This window comes from Caenorhabditis remanei, chromosome III (genome assembly GCF_010183535.1).
Source record: "Caenorhabditis remanei strain PX506 chromosome III, whole genome shotgun sequence".
In the NCBI taxonomy this organism is placed as follows: Eukaryota; Metazoa; Nematoda; class Chromadorea; order Rhabditida; family Rhabditidae; genus Caenorhabditis; species Caenorhabditis remanei.
The window spans coordinates 16352723-16367542 of NC_071330.1; the positions used below are offsets into that span (position 1 = coordinate 16352723).

The 14820-nt window shown below is 38.9% G+C and overlaps 3 protein-coding genes across 3 annotated transcripts; 2 read left to right on the forward strand and 1 right to left on the reverse strand.

The window, feature by feature from the left end:
• Positions 1-679: 679 nt before the first annotated feature.
• On the forward strand, positions 680-5994 carry GCK72_011633 (uncharacterized protein; the record flags this gene model as incomplete). Its single annotated transcript, XM_053728581.1, has 8 exons — positions 680-791; positions 845-883; positions 2509-2544; positions 2591-2868; positions 2915-3040; positions 3085-3336; positions 4847-4974; positions 5550-5994. 8 exons carry the CDS (start codon positions 680-682, stop codon positions 5992-5994), a joined length of 1416 nt encoding a protein of 471 aa, XP_053588158.1.
• A 419-nt stretch (positions 5995-6413) lies between these two features.
• Positions 6414-8604, reverse strand: GCK72_011634 (uncharacterized protein; the record flags this gene model as incomplete). The annotated part of the gene is made up of 3 exons (XM_053728582.1): positions 6414-6552; positions 6611-7248; positions 8563-8604. 3 exons carry the CDS (start codon positions 8602-8604, stop codon positions 6414-6416), a joined length of 819 nt encoding a protein of 272 aa, XP_053588159.1.
• Positions 8605-9814: 1210 nt separating this feature from the next.
• Positions 9815-13401, forward strand: GCK72_011635 (uncharacterized protein; the record flags this gene model as incomplete). Its single annotated transcript, XM_053728583.1, has 7 exons — positions 9815-9844; positions 11212-11352; positions 11400-11530; positions 11882-12293; positions 12684-12813; positions 13109-13218; positions 13264-13401. 7 exons carry the CDS (start codon positions 9815-9817, stop codon positions 13399-13401), a joined length of 1092 nt encoding a protein of 363 aa, XP_053588160.1.
• Between the last annotated feature and the right edge of the window lie 1419 nt (positions 13402-14820).

Here is a 14820-nt window from a genome sequence, read left to right on the forward strand (position 1 = left end):
ATTAGCCAGTTTCAACATGGAGCTCTAAATTTGAATAGTCACCATTAAGTGACTGTAGTAACCATGCTTTTTGGTCATTGGCTGACTGTGCAAACATGATCAATCAGTTACTTATTTGTACAGATGGTTGGTCACTTGATGAGCATTTAACTGTATCATTACTTTTTTACGCTATACTATTAATGAAAAGCCAGAAAAAGTATAAGTATTTCTATAACCCAACTTCATCAGGTGATCATAATACGCCATATTTTACCGTTCAAACGATTGAAAATGCTCTTTGGTTTTAGCGTCCTGTTCTTGTTTTCGGGTATACAAGATTACTGTAGCCAGTAGGCAAGTTTGTAGAAGTGAGATTCACTATACCGGTGTCGCCGATCAAAAATCTTCATTTTAACCTCTCTATCACATGAATCTTATCTCACTTTGTATCGTTTTGACTTCCGATGAAAAAGTTGTTGGTATTGATGTTTATTCTCAATTTATCTTTATTCTTCATCGGGAAAAAAGATTTCAACATTTCCGATGATTCACAACTCTCATGATACTTCTAAAAAGATAAGATTGCTTATTTCGGGTACATACAAACTAGTTTCTATTCGGCAGGGCGGTCTAGATGCATTGGTATAAATATTGTACCTAAACTACACCTACATCGCCTATGCATTTTTCGGACAATATGGGAGATCTACTTAAAAATTCTGAGAAGAAAGAAGATATGAGCTTATTTATTCGTACTATTACAAAGTTGGCGATGGAGGAAGGAGATTTCATAAGCCAGGGGACATTGAGTGAGTTGCTACAGTATTTTAGGACCGAAACTATTATTGCGTTACATTTTCAGAGGAACTGGAAGAGATGCTGAGACCCGATGAACTTTCAGGTGAGTTTTTGCACAATAGGGGGCGCGGTTCACGTCGTCGACGTAGAGATGCTAACTGAAAACTGCAAGTAGTGTATGGTAGAGTTGTTTCCGATTTTCGTATAACGTAGAACTGTCGAGCCTTTTTTTAATGTAACAATCAATTTGTTACTGCTTGCTTGCTAATTTCCCACCTTTTTTTCGCTAAATTTTCGAACCTGAGCTATTATAAATTCACAACACTGCGCCGCATGGCTTTAAAGGCGCATCTAATTTATCAGAAATTTCGCGGAGTGGTCTCGTAGTTGAAAAAGATCAAATACCGTATTTTCGAGCTTTGCAGGTCTAAAAATAAATGAAAAGAATGTTTTTCGCTTCAAGACCATTTCGAACAAATTAGATGCGCCTTTAAGGCGGCGCAGTGTCGTGAATTTATAATAGAAATTCAATTTATACTCCTCAACAGCTCTGTTCTCTACAGTGCGTCCAATAATGTTTAGACACCCCCCTAAAATGAAGGTTCCGAGAAAATGGGATGTGATCTGAAAAACTGTGAATGCAGTTCGATTCAGAATCTTTGAAAACCCCTGCAGACAAATTTCTAGAGAAAAATACAATTCTGAGCACGTGACCTCAAAAAAACCCTTTTTGGCCGTCCAAAAATGTTAAGACACCCTCGATTTTTTTGATTTTTCACGCATATCACTAGTATTAAAGAGCTTTAAAGTATAATTGATTATTCAAAAACACAAAAAAGAACAATGCGCAATTCAATAACTGGTTTCTACTCCATTATTCTGAACAACTTCAGTCATCCTATTTTTCATGCTTCCAACGACACTTGTAGTTTTTAGTTGAAAATGGTCAACTTTGTGACTGTGACACGGCCTTCCTGATAGTCTCACAATATTGATTGTTAGTGGACTATACAGATCACAAATAGAGCTTCATTTTTGTAGTTGACAACTTTTTTGTACGGGCACATCTCAAAGAGTTACAGGCAGTCAAAGTAATTGCTCGCAATTGTTGCCCTTTTTCAGTGCTAAAAGGATCAACTTTTTGTGTTGTTTACATTGACTAGCTGTAACTTCTTTGGGCGTGCCCACACAAAAAAGTTGTCAACTACAAAACTGAAGCTCTATTTGTGATCTGTATAGTCCACTAACAATCAATATTGTGAGACTATCAGGAAGGCCGTGTCACAGTCACAAAGTTGACCATTTTCAACTAAAAGCTACAAGTGTCGTTGGAAGCATGAAAAATAGGATGACTGAAGTTGTTCAGAATAATGGAGTAGAGACCAGTTATTGAATTGTGCATTGTTTTTTTTGTGTTTTTGAATAATCAATTATACTTTAAAGCTCTTTAATACTAGTCATATGCGTGAAAAATCAAAAAATCGAGGGTGTCTTAACATTTTTGGACGGCCAAAAATGTGTCTTTTTGAGGTCACGTGCTCAGAATTGTATTTTTCTCTAGAAATTTGTCTGCAGGGGTTTTCAAAGATTCTGAATCGAACTGCATTCACAGTTTTTCAGATCACATCCCATTTTCTCGGAACCTTCATTTTAGGGGGGTGTCTTAACATTATTGGACGCACTGTATTACTAACGTTTGTAACTATCCCGCTATCCTCTTTATTCCAGAGTCGCGTGACAAGCTGGTCGGAGTTGACATTACACGTAAGTAATTATATCTCATTTGTGACTACTCAACCCCATTTTCCAGCCGAACAAGTAGAAACAATCAAAAAAGTGTGTGAAGTGGTCAAAGGATTGGTTACAGTAGGGAAATTCGTTTGTGACAAGCTTGGACCATTTCTCGGACCAGTTGGGACAGTTGCTGGTGTGGTATTGGATATCATCTCATATCTCCAACCGAAGGAAGATGATCCTGTGCTTAAGGAATTGAGAGATCTGAAGAATCAACTCACCGCGTTGTCTCAGAAAATGACCACCCAGTTTGATGACTTGAAATCTTTTATTGTGGAACAGGAATTCTTGAATGTAAGGGAAAACATTCATTTGGCAAAAGCTTCAATTTAAATTTCAGAGATACACTATCTCGATGACCAAACTGTTCATGTATATGACTGATACCATGTCAGAGAGAACCAAAGAATCTGTGAATCTTTTCGAGGAGATCTACACGAAGGCTAAACCGCAGGAATTGGTTTATGTAAGTTTGCACCTTAGATCAATGATTCATGAGTAAAAAATCAGGAAATGCTGGCAAAACTCGAGCAGGAGTCTACAAACCCGTTGAAATGGGCGATGAAAGGGGATAATTTGCAAAGTAAAGCGACGTTTGAGAAATGGAAGGGAATTCTGGAGAGTGTGCTGACGGAGGCATTGTTTCTGGAGACTTATGCAGCTGGTCTTCTCCCGAGTATTGGACAACATGGAGTCAATAAGATACTTGAGAAGATTGCGCGTTATGTGGAGTTGGCGAAGCAATGGGACGAGTATTACTTGGTGAGTGGAATTCTCACAAGGGAACCCCAAGACCATGCAAATGCTTTTTCGGCTGAAACTTTCAGGATAGGTTTAGAATGGTCTGAAAAGACGTTCCTGAGATTTTTGAAATCCGCCCGACACTTTCAGCCATAGTTGTCAAGGCCCGGCCCGGGCCGGGCCGGGCCGGGCCTTGTCGGCGAAATCAGGGCCCGGCCCGAAGGCCCGGGCAAATTGGCGCGAAAGTCAAATTTTCAAATTTTTTCAAATTTTTTGAATTTTTTTGAATTTTTTTGCGAAAAAGTCACATTTTCGACTATCAGTCAGAATTAGAAGAAATTCTGAAAAATAGTCAAAAATGGTCACATTTCCGATGAAAAATTGAAAAAAATTGGAAAAAAAAATTGGAAAAAAAAGGGTCGTTTTTTGAAGCCGGGCCTTCGGGCCGGGCCGGGCCTTGAAAATTTTCTACCGGCCCGGCCCGGCCCGGCCCGGGCCTTCGGGCCTTGCCGGGCCTTGCCGGGCCGGCCCGGGCCTTGACAACTATGCTTTCAGCCGAGTTATGAGCTCTCAGAGTTTGGCTCAGATTTAACACAGGAAACCTCATTTTCTCACTCTGAGAAAGTTCCCAAAATATGCCTGTCCTCTAGCTGCCACGTTTTCATCTGGCCGGTTGGCCGAGGGGATGTGCGCTGGGGTGGTAATCAAAGTGTTGGGGGTTCGTTTCCCCTTTTGGTTTTAATTTTTTTGTTTTTCTTGATAACACTTTTACCACCGTTTTCGACATATTTTGTCTTCTTTTCTTTGTTTTCTAGTTCAAAATATCACAAAAATTCATATTTCGAAGTTTCAAAAAATTTCATTTTTCCATCAAATCTTCATCTTGCGTCCAGATAGCCAGATTTCAGTTTTTGGTCGAAAAATGAAATTTTTTGAAACTTCGAAATATGAATTTTTGTGATATTTTGAACTAGAAAACAAAGAAAAGAAGACTAAAAAATGTCGAAAACGGTGGTAAAAGTGTTATCAAGAAAAACAAAAAAATTAAAACCAAAAGGGGAAACGAACTCCCAACACTTTGATTACCATCCCAGCGCACATCCCCTCGGCCAACCGGCCAGATGAAAACGTGGCAGCTAGAGGACAGGCATATTTTGGGAACTTTCTCAGAGTGAGAAAATGAGGTTTCCTGTGTTAAATCTGAGCCAAACTCTGAGAGCTCATAACTCGGCTGAAAGTGTCGGGCGGATTTCAAAAATCTCAGGAACGTCTTTTCAGACCATTCTAAACCTATCCTGAAAGTTTCAGCCAAAAAAGCATTTGCATGGTCTTGGGGTTCCCTTGTCAGGATTCTGACAATTGTTTTTTGCCACAATCCCACTGCGCCTTTGGGGTACTGTAGCTGATTTTGAAAGTCTACGTAACATTCAGTTTGATGAAGAGCTAACAGACAATTTTGATGTTTTCAAAGTTGATTTAGTAAAATTAAGATTTCACAAACTCTTATAAAACAGACTCTGACGTTTTTCAGAACACTGAAACGTTCTGGCCAGCCGGTGTCAAAAAACTTGTGAACGATATCCACGAAAATAGGAGTCTCCGAACGAAGGAAGATATTATTGAGGTGCTTTGGAAGGGTATCGAGTCGATTTATACCAAGTAAGTCATTAATTGAGACGTTTCGGTATTTCGAGAATGAGTGTAGAGTAGTTCCAACATAATTATTCGTAAAGAACGGAAATTTCCAATGCATGTTTTCGTTAGAACAGGTAATCTGAAAATTTGTTTTAAAATGCGTGAGAACTGCCCGAACCGGAAGTGTCTAAATATGAATCGTCCAGGGATAATGAGGGGGAGGATAATTTTTCAGTCGGCCCGCCCCGAGACGTTCCACTATCTCAGTTTTCACCTTATTTCAAAAAAGTTTTTTTTTTGGTGTTATGGACAACATTTCTTGTGGTCCTCTTTATGAAAACCACTAAAAATTATAAATTTGTTTGACTTCTCAAACCATTAATTACCTGAAAAAATCACTGAAAAAGGGAAAATTGAGGCTGCGAAACGCCTCGTTGCGGATTGTCCCTGACCCGACTAATCAGATCTGAACTACCAAATTGAATGACGATTTCTCGTTTTCTAGTCAGCTCCCCACTAATTTGGTTAGTAGTCACAGGAATACGTAGATGTCACTAGACATCTTGAAGCATCTTCTCAGCTCTAATATTTCATTTCAGTTTTCAATTCTACGCAGTCGTGCTACCCGATGAACACATATATGCTTATTACAAACACTATGAAGACCAAGCGATAGTGTCCGCTCGTGAGGGATTCGTCATAATGGTGTATCGTTCAGCCAGAAATCCTCAGGCAACCAAAGAATGGCTAGAGTACACAGTGAAAGATTATTTAATGATTGATACAGCGACCGAACATTTTGAAGTGAATAAATGGACGGTGGTCAGAAATCACTACAAACAGAAAAAAGTGGATACGATCGGGCGGTTCTTTGGATCTTTTTATTTTGTTGTTGCACAGGATAGAGACCACGTGGCTAGCAGATTCTCCAAGATCGATGGTTGGGATTGTGGACCGGGATTCTTGACTTATGATGCGCATCTATTGGTTTCCTATTGTATTGGATTGGAAAAATTCCCCATTTTCTTTCTTTTTGGAGCATAAATTTGAATTGACTTGGTTCTTATGAATTATTTTCAGTTTTACATAAAGTTGACAGCTTTTTTGAAATTAACTTTTTTCTGACAGACTGAAAAGAAGCACGGCATTTTTGCGAGTACGGTTTCCACAAAATAATCGTTAATTACAAAAAAGCTCCAATTATCATGTTGACGGCAGAACACGTAAGACATTTTACCCTAAAAATTGCCTAACACGGTTTTCTAGAAGCCATAACTTCTCAAGAACACTTCCCACAAAAAAATTGTCAACTACAAAAATGAAGCTCAAGATTTAGGCTATATACTCATATAAATTTTGTAGATGGAAATTTTGTAGCTTAGTAATTTTTACGAAACTTCATTGAATATTCGTTTTTCATTATTAAATATCACAGTCATAAGTTTATGAAGACCCAAGAGTCTCTAATTATACTTCTGTTGGTACTGATCCAAAATCTTCTTTCTCAAGTTGTCCAGGTATACTGTAGTCGGGGATGTGGGTGGGTCTTCCTGTTGAGCTTGTTGAGCCTCCTGTCGAGCAGAGAACGGGTCCTCGATGGTGCTGCAAAAACAATTAAGTCGTAATTACATTGTAATTAAGTCGGAGGTCATTAGCTTACCTCTCCCCATCACTTTTTGGTTCTTCAGCTGGAATCGGAGGCTGGCGCGCCGGCGCCGCTTTTACAGTGGTTGTGGAGCTAGCAGAGGAAGAGGACTGCTCCGATGATGATGACGTGGTGGATTCAGAATCCTCTGCAGATTCAAAATCTGTAGAGGAGGATTCTGTGGAGGAGGATTCAGAAGTAGAAATCTCGGTTTCTTTGGGTTTTGATTTTTTCTCCACGGATTCTGATTCCCTGACGACTTCTGGCGTCGATGGTATTCTCGACGCCTGAATTTTCAAAATCTTGCGATTCGTCTCTATCCGGACATCCAGCCTCTCCAAAATCTCATTCTTCCGTTTTATCAAGTTATCCAGTTCCCGAAGCTTCGAGACACGTGGAATCACGTTGTATCCGAGTGTAGACGGCGTCGGATCCTCCACGATGTCTTCTGAAGGCTTCACAACGACGTCTTCTTCATCACCGGAAGGACGTTGCTCTCGTTGATTCAGATTCAGATGACGTGCTATTGAAGACGTCAGGATCGGTTGAAGGTCATCGAGAGAGATATGAGGTTCATCGGTGTTGGTGGCGGCTTCGGTTGTAGTAGTAGTTGGAGGAGGGGGCGGAGTCAAGGGGCGGGGCGAGGGAATGGTCTGGAAACTTGAAAAACTTAAAAAGATTGTATTCATCAAACTTCACACGTTTTCATTTTTCTAGTTGTCCTAAGATGAGATCAATTCACCTAGTCTTTTTTTGATTTTTTTTTAAAAGACGGATAGAATAGAATAAAATTATCTATTCGACGAATCTGTGTTTCAAACGGTCTTTTGATCCTTTCATACAAATATAGATAGCGAGGGGTTACTGTAGTTTTCCCCCTCTATAGATATTTGTTGAAGGAAGGGCAGAAGCCATAGTAGCGGGAAAAGAGGATAGAAATAAGCAGTTTCAAGTTCTAAGAACTCTATTTGAGGAAAAAGTTGATAATTATTTTGTACAATATAATTAACAATAAAATTGATTTTGGCAGGTCCTAGAAAAAAAAAGACAAAATGCGAAAATGATCCCGTAGTACATTAATAAATAATCATACGGATGGGCTAAATATTGAATCAGAGACATAGAACTCGTTGTGAACTACATTTTGGTATATTTTTCACCTTATCAGATTTTGTTTTTAGCGAGTTACGTCCCGTTTTGACCCTGTTTGCAAGTACGGTAATAAGACAGTTCTGAATCTTTGTCCAGTTCATTTTTCGAAATCGATTTAATCCTGATGGTTAAATATGTGTTAACTTTCGTTTTTTTTTGTGCAAGAAACCGATAGCTTTGCTGCAAATAGCTGAAAAAGGGACATGTAACAAAAGACATCCGTTCACTTTTATACAGTACTGGCCATAAAGAATGCGACAAGAGCAGTTTTTAGTTGAAAATGGCCAACATTAAGAGTGTGTCATGGTAATACTGATAGTGCCATCAAGTAGATTTTTAATGAATTGTACAGTTCAAAGGTAGATCTTTATTTTTAAACTTGATAACTTTTTTGTACCGACACTCCCTAGCAAGTTACATATTGACAGAGTAATTTCTCCCTCATACCAATTTCAGTGCAAAATAGCGCGATTTTTGAGCTGCTGTCGTTTTAAAATGACCATAACTCTCTAGGGAGTGCACGAACAAAAAAGTCATCAACTACAAAATTGAAGATCTATTTGTGATCTGTATAGTCCATAAACAATCAATATTGTGAGACTATCAGAGAGGCTGTGATACATTCACAAAGTTGACCATTTTCAACTAAACACTGCCAGTATCGCATTCTTCATGGTCAGTACTGTAACAAAAGTCATCCGTTCACCTTTGTATATTCAAACAATACCGTGAGAGAGCCTACTAGAATTTTAGTCAGTTGTAGAGCTGTTGCAGCATTCAGCATGCTTTTCAAACTCATCATCTATTTTATGAACCTGTTCTTCCAAATTTGAACGGAACACTAAACGATAAGACATTCAAACGATGAGAAATGATACAGTGCATGGGTTTCTTGGTTTCACGGCCCTTGGTACTTTGACAGTTTACAATATATTTTCAGAACTCGTTGAGATCTACATTTTGCTATATTTTTCAGCTCATAAGACTCAGTTTGAAGCGAGTTACGATGAAAAATGGCTAAAATTCTAAAATCCCCTTTTATTTCTCTCTTTCTTCCGTATTTATTTTTTCCAGTAAGCTTCCCAAATATTTTCCACAAAATAATTCCGGTTTTTATGTACTCGTCCAGCCAGCCCACCTGTGAACAACGTCCAAAAGATATCAATCTGTGTGTAGATCAAAATGAAATATAAAAGGAGGAAGGGACGGATCGAACTACAAAGCTTCACTATATTCTGAATAATTAATTAATTATCTTATTGCTTTTTAATTAGTATTGAGTTGAGCTCGATTTATTCTTTTATTTAATTATTTAAATGGAAATGGGTTGGAGGTAATTTTGATTAATTTTTTAATTAGAAATTAATTTCTAATTACTCATCCTACAGAATGAAAAGAAAATGTGTCATTATTTTCCTTTGTTTACTATTCACTTTTCTACTATTCTTGGTTCAAATCTCTTCCGAAAAGCGTCCGCCCTTCAAAACCCCTCGTCAACTATTTGATTATGATGGTGTTGGATTTCAGAAGGAGATGGTAAGTCACAATTTGTTTTCTAGGTTAGTCAAAGAAATTCCGGTTGTTTTGAGTTTAAAATCATCAAAAAATGTGAAATAATAAAAAACTTACAGATTTTCGAAAAATTTCGAAAATGAACTGTTTACTAAAACTATCATATTTCACTCAGACCTGCACCAAATTCAATTTTGGTAAAATTTTTGAGTTCAGCGCGTCGAGACCTTTGAAATGAGTATACTCATGACTAGGTTCAAAATTTTAAAATTTTTGGGTCTCACCACGAAAATGGGTGTTGGTGTCCAAAAACCGTTTTTAGTGGTCACCGGCTTAATTATACTTTTCTAAACGGTAAAAACTGGTAGAATTCGAAAATTCAATAATAACAGTGCTCTAGACATACAGATACGGTAGTTTATTGGAAAAAAAAAAAATTTTCGAGAATTTTCGAAAATTTTCGAAAATCTGTAACTTTCTCATTTTTCAACATTTTTAGTGGTTTTCAGTGGAAATTAATGAGAAACTTGTGAATTTTAAAAGAAATAAAATAAAATGAACGACGAGTCTCTCTTGGAAACTACGGTATGCGCCTTTAAACTCAAGGGGTACTGTAGTTTTCGCAAGACCCGTTTTGGAAGCAATCTAAGGCATGATTATATTCATTCAAAGCGTTTCGACATGCTGAATTCAAAATTTTGACTAAAATTTGATTTAGACAGAAACTGACTAAGTTACGGTAATTTTGGTGTTTTCAGGGAAATCAAAATTTCAAAAACTTTCCATTTCTGGAGTTTTTTTTCGGGAAAAATCCAAGATCAAACGTTCAAAATCGGCGGGACGTTTACTAATGAAACACTTTCTCAACAAGATTTGATAAAAATCATTAAAAGTTCATAAATCTATTTTCTGAGGAAGAAAATAGGATAGTTCCAAAAGTCCGCTGCAGATGCTATCTGGAGGATAGTTTGTAGCCTTCTTTCGGCGTGAAATACGATATTTTTCTGAATTTTTTTCGAATTTGGTAAAAACCACTAAATTTATAACCTTTTGTCGGTGCTTCAAATTTGATAAAAAAGGTTTTTTTATAGAAAAAATTTTCCAATAAAAATAATTCCTACCTAATTTTAAGAGGGTATAACAGGTGTCAAAAGTTCTTCAATTTTTAAAAAAAAACTTCCAAAATGAAGCTCTAGACATGCTCAATACAACCATACAAAAATTTGAAAAATTATAACTTAACTTGAGACCGTTACGCCATTTCAAAGTTTCTGACAAAAAATTGAAAAAAATTTTTTTCAAAAATTGAATTTTTTTAACGTACTGTAACTCTCTAGGGTAAGAACGTACAAAAAATTTGCAAACTACAAAAATGAAGCTCTATTCTTGTTCTGTTTAAAAATGTACAAATAACTTAATTTGGAGCAAAACTGAGACCCTGACACCCCTTTGAAGTTGACCAATTTTCACAAAACTCAGAAATTTTTGTTTCAAAAACTGAATTTTTTCGACGCTCCGTAACTCTCCTGGGAAAAAATGTACTAAACAGTTGCCAACTCCAATGATGAAACTTTTTTTGCTTTATTCAATAATACAAAAAATTGTTTGATTTGAACCAAAAAATTAGCCCGTGACACCCCTTCAAAGTGGACCAATTTTTACCAAATTTTCAAAAAAAAAAAAATTTCAGAAAATCTTAAACTTTCAACGCTCCGTAACTCTCTAGGGTAAAAACGAACAAAAAAGTTGTCAACTACAAAAATAAAGCTCTGTTCTTCCTCTATCCGATAATATAAGAATTTTTTAATTTGGAGCAAAATTGAGGCCGTGACACCCTGTCAATGTTGACCAATTTTACCAAAATTTTCCAAATTTTCAAAAAAACTTTTTTGTGTTTTTTTTGTTCTCGACGGGTTTTACTCTATTTTTTTTTAAAAATTTTCATTTTCCAGCGCATCTCCGACACCTGCCGTCTCTGGCTTCTCGACATAGGCCAAACTCCCGTCCCAACCCTCCTCATCGATAGACACATTCTCAAACAGGTGGAAAATGGGCGGTGCGATCAAATGGATGGTGTCAGAACTGCTATTCAGGTACTGTAGGGGGCGGAGGTACTGTAGGGCTACTGCACTTTTTTCAGATAGGTGTCGACGTGGAATTCCAATGGAAATCTGATAGTTGGGATAAGAAGTTTGAGGTGTTCTTCTATGTGAACGATACGGAAAAGGATTATTTGGATTTTCGAACGGAGAGAAGGAAAATTATTCCAAAGTGAGTTCGGACAAACAGACAGACAGACAGACTTGAAAATATTGAAAAAAGGTTTTTCCATTATGGATTTGTGATCTGTCTATGTGTCCAGACGTCCAAATTTCATTGTTTTTGAAGAATTGGACATCCGGACATAAGGACGCACAGACAGACAGAGAGACATTGAAAACACTTGAAAACCCTTAGATTGTGACTGCCTGTTGGTCTGTCCGGCTGTGTGTCCGGATGTTCTAGTGGACATTCGGATACACAGACACACCGATAGACAGACAGACAGAGATCTCTGGATGATGTCTGTCTGTCTGTTTGTCCACCTGTGTGTCCGGATGTCCAGCACCAAAATCTTTCCAGAAACTTCCCAACCCAACGAATCGGCAACCTTCTCATCCCTACCGTAATTCCCATATTCCTGGAATTCTGGCACCGTGCCAACTACGTTCCCTGCCGAAACATGACCATCAAACGGGACTCTCCACGACTCGAGACGTTTCCCTTCCTCCAAAAATACATACTAAAAGATCCGCCCATTCCGCCGAGGGAGTCCGTGCGCCACCTGGCTGCACTCAGAGATCAAATGTTGCGATTCGGGATTTTCCCGTTTCTAAACGGTGGGACATTTCTCGGATGGTTCAGAGAGTGTACAGTAATCCCGCATACGACCGATATGGATTTGGCTATTTTCTCCGAGAATTGGAATACCGAATTCTTCGAATTTTTGTGGTCGAAACAGTCGAAATTTCGGGTGAAACGGCAGTTGGGAATGGTGAGAAATCGAAAAAAAATTCCTAGGATCGGGTTACTGTAGCTGGATCCTAAATTCTTGGATCCTGGATCCAGGATCCTGGGTTACTGTAGTAGAGTATGGATGGTGGCTAGACACCTCAGATACAGTAGCCCATCCTACTGTAGCAAGAATTCAAAATTTTCCCAGGATCGGGTTACTGTAGCTGGATCCAAAGTTTTTGGATCCAGGATCTAAAATTCTGGATCCAGGATCTCGGTTACTGTAGGCTGATTTGACAGGATAGTGACTAGACACCTTAGACACAGTAACCCATCTTACTGTAGCTGTAGAATAGGATCGGGTTACTGTAGCTGGATCCTAAATTTTTGGATCCAGGATCCGGGTTACTGTATCTCCAATACTTTTCAGGTCAACGACTCGTACGAAGTGACCGTACTCCCGAAGACCGGTTTTCCCACGCCAATCGATATTTTTCTGCTCTACGAAGGCCGAAATTACACGACGGGCGCCGACTATCGATGGGTCGGCGGGACGGCGAGTGAGTGGGCGTGGCGTAGATCAAAAATTGGATTCGAAACAAACTAAACCGATTTACGGGCGGCGCCAGACTACAAACTACAAACTAGAATCAAAATCTGAGAATCTTAGATGGCGAATCTGCGATAGGAATAGAGAATGAATGGGGAAGCGGAAGTTTTTTGATGTGTGATGGTCAATGGGGTACTGTAGGTGACGCAAGTGCGCTCTACAGAACAAAAATTAGCATTGGAGCGCATATGCATCCCCCGTAATGCAAATGTGCCCCACCGAACTCTCCCCCCAATTTTTTTCAGTCGACGGTCAAAAATACAAGTACATCTACCCACCGTACGATCCCTACTGCTCCGCCGACCTTCTCGGTCACATCTTCTGGGTCACGTGCACACCGGAGGTCAAGGTTACGGTAGGTACAGTAGCCCTTCTCAAAACTACAGTACCCCCTTTACAGTTGGAGTACGGTACCCGTTGGTACACGGACAGGAATTCGTTGAAGTACGTGTGGAATGCGGCGAGAAATGTGGTGCGGAACGGGCGGTTCAGTGAAAAACAGATGCGGGACGACGTGTATAATGAATATCGATTTTGAGATGTAGATCACAATTTAAAAATTTTTGAAAAATTGAATAAACTTGTAAAATCCAAAAAATATATTTTTTTTCTAGGATCGGGTTACTGTAGCTGGATCCTAAATTTTTGGATCTTGGATCCAGGATCCCGGGGGTCCGGGTTACTGTACTAGCTTCTGGATAGTGATTAGACATACAGTAACCCATCTTACTATGAACAGGAACCAAAACTAGAATTTTCCTAGGATCGGGTTACTGTAGCTGGATCCCCAATTTTTGGATCTTGGATCCTGGATCCCGGGGCCTGGGTTACTGTAGTAGCTTCTGAGTACTGGCACGACACCTCAGATACAGTAACCCATCTTACTGTAGCAAGAGTTCAAAATTTTCCTAGGATCAGGTTACTGTAGCTGGATCCAAAATTCTTGAATCCATGCAAACCAACCTGCGTCTCTCCATTCTTCACACTCTTTCTTCTCTCTTTCGTCGTCTGCGTCTCTCTCGTCACCATTATCTTTTCAATTTCTTGTCGATTATCGATTTTTGGTTCCTCCACCAAAACCGCCAATTCGATGGATAGATGATCCGAGGCGTCGCGGACGTTGTATACCGTAGTCACGCCGGATATCGAGAAATTTTTCTGGAAAATTTTTATAAGTGCGGTGGGGCGCCGTTGCAAAATTTTCCTAGGATCGGGTTACTGTAGCTAGATCCTAAATTCTTGGATCTTGGATCATGGGGCCCGGGTTACTGTAGAAGCATTTGGATTGTGGCAAGACACCTCAGATACAGTAACCTATCTTACTGTAGCAAGAAATCAAAATTTCCTTGGATCGGGTTACTGTAGCTGGATCCTAAATTTTTGGATCCAGGATCCTGGTTACTGTAGCCCACATTTTTCCAAAGTAAGTGCGCAATTAGTCCAGTAGAGCGTGTTTGCATCATACCTACGAAAAAGCGCTCTATTGAACTCAATCTGATGTCCAATAGAGCGCATTTGCATTCTTTCGAGAAAAGTCAGTAAATGCGCTCCACCGAACTAGTCATTTTCGAGTTCAATAGAGCGCGCTTGGATCTCATAATGGATTTCAGTGCAAACGCGCCCTATCGCACTCTCAACGGAGCGCACTTTCTCACTTCTTTCTCCGTCTCCTCAATATCGAAAATTCCCGCGAAAATCTTTCCATTTGTCCGGATTTCCACCTCGAATTCCGGTTTTTCGAACCATTTTTCCCCCAGTAAAACTGGAAAATTTAGGCCTTTTGGTAGATCTGAAATGTCTTTTTTTTTGAAAAAAAGAAAAAAATTAAAGTTTTTTTGGATACCTGACTTGACACAAGTGTCCATCTCAACAAAATCATAGTTTTCGATTTTCAGAAAAACTGAAAATCGCTGAAAAATGTCGGAAATTTCAATGGATTTCAGAATAAAGAAGACAT